The 1,742-nt window shown below is 54.3% G+C and overlaps 1 protein-coding gene across 1 annotated transcript in view; it reads left to right on the top strand.

The window, feature by feature from the left end:
* SH3TC2 (SH3 domain and tetratricopeptide repeats 2) overlaps positions 1-1,742 on the top strand; it is a 14,017-nt gene that overhangs the window by 2,937 nt on the left and 9,338 nt on the right. Inside the window, exons 2-5 of the mRNA XM_057382969.1 lie at positions 7-108; positions 498-603; positions 891-1,034; positions 1,132-1,333. Of these exons, the coding sequence (XP_057238952.1) occupies positions 7-108; positions 498-603; positions 891-1,034; positions 1,132-1,333 (554 nt within the window). The remainder of the gene's footprint in view (positions 1-6; positions 109-497; positions 604-890; positions 1,035-1,131; positions 1,334-1,742) is intronic.

The raw sequence follows: 1,742 nt of genomic DNA, 5'->3' as shown, positions 1-1,742 counted from the left end.
GTGGAGAGCCGCTCCTGCCGGGGCTGCAATTCCCAGCTGCAGGAAGCTGCCAGGAGGAAGCTGTGGGCCCTGGAGAGCGATGACAGAGGTGTCTGTGCCCTGTTCAAGGTAGAAACCCCATCCCAGCCTGCTGGAACACTCCTGGAATGGTGGGATGTGTGCTGGGACACCAAACCCAGCTGGGAAGTTCCTGCAAGGCCACTGCAGGAGGGGACTGGGATGATGGGGGAGATGAACTGGTGGAAAATGAGAGGGAAAGCTGAACCCCGTGTCATTTTGGGGGATCTGAGCCTAAATAACCAGGAATTCACAGGGCTGGGATCACCAAATCCAYGTCCCTGGAGGAGGTGACAGCTCTGGACAGGCACAGAGCTCTCAGGCTGGGTTTTATAGAAACAAATCCCAGCTACAGAGACGATGCCTGGGCTGAACTCCCCWTCCCTGCTGGATTTCAGGGCTCCAGCTCTGTCCCCTGATGCTCCTTTCCTCCCGTGCAGGAGCTGTCAGCCAGGCTGGTCTGTGTGCAGGCACACGAGGATCGCTTCCTCCTCACCTTCAAAACCCTGGAGGAAGTCTGGAAGTTCTCCACGTATCTGACTTTAGGTAACGTGTCCAAGGTTTAACAGACAGTGTGAGCAGGATTTTTGGAGAAAGAACTGTCTGACTCTAAAGGAGTGTCCTGTTCAGGGTGGGCAGTGAGGATATGAACTGGAAAATTTTGCAGTCCATTATTGATGTTTATAAAATCAGTGAGAGACCCAGGATGGTTCTTTTTGGGAAATTCTGGAGACAAAATTAGARGCTTTTGCCTCCCATTTGGAAATCCCCACAGACCCTTCCTGCTGCCCAGGGAAAGTGGCACTGACCTTGATTCTCCTCTTGACTTCCAGGGTACGTGGGGAGCTGCCTGGAGCAGCTGCTCTTTGGCCAGGAGTTCTGGCTGGACTGTGCCCTGGTGGAGGACACGGAGCTCAGGGTCAGCCTGGATCAGGAGCACCTGGCCACCATCTACACAGACCTGCTCCTCCAGGAAGGTGGGAAGGGATTGCACTCGCAGGGAACTCCTGAAAATCCTGCAGCAGGACGGTGCTGGAGCCCTGTGCTGATCCCATCTCTGACTCCTCTCTGCAGGGAATTTTTTCTGCAGGGCRGTGCCCGGGGTCTGGAAGTCGGAGCAGGAGGGAGAGGAAGGCCTGCAGCTCTGCAGGAATGAGCTGATCCATGTGAAGAGCGTTGGGCAGGACTGCAGATGGGAAGGGACGTCCCTGCAGACGGGGCAGCGAGGCGTGGTGCCCCTGGCAGCCCTGSAGCCCATTCCTCACCCCTTTCACCAGTGAGTGGGGAATTAATGGGCTCCAGCCAGGATTCTTTGCCGATCCTGATGCACGACCAGGGCTGGGAAAATCCTTTTACCTCTCKCCAATCCTTTTACCTCCCCCAATTCCATGGGGATGCACATCAGGCACAAAGACAACCCCTGGAATCAATGCTGTCAATGGGACAGAACAAGGACATGCTCCTTCTTCAGGTGTCACTTTTGGAAGGTATCGATTCAGGTCGTACATGAGATGATTATCTCTGATTTACAGATGAASGAGTGGCAGAAAAAATTTAGGGAATGACAGAAAAGTGGGGGTTTGCATTGGTCACCWGGCTGAGCCTCAAGGACACCCACAGCTCCCTTTACTCAGAGAAAACATCCTTAAAATGGCAATTGATCCTGCTCTTATGGCGGTGTGGGG

The sequence above is a fragment of the Malurus melanocephalus genome, unplaced genomic scaffold (genome assembly GCF_030028575.1).
Source record: "Malurus melanocephalus ecotype Western Australia unplaced genomic scaffold, MMel_1.1 scaffold_594, whole genome shotgun sequence".
NCBI classification, from domain to species: Eukaryota; Metazoa; Chordata; class Aves; order Passeriformes; family Maluridae; genus Malurus; species Malurus melanocephalus.
This window is presented reverse-complemented; position numbering and strand designations above follow the sequence as displayed.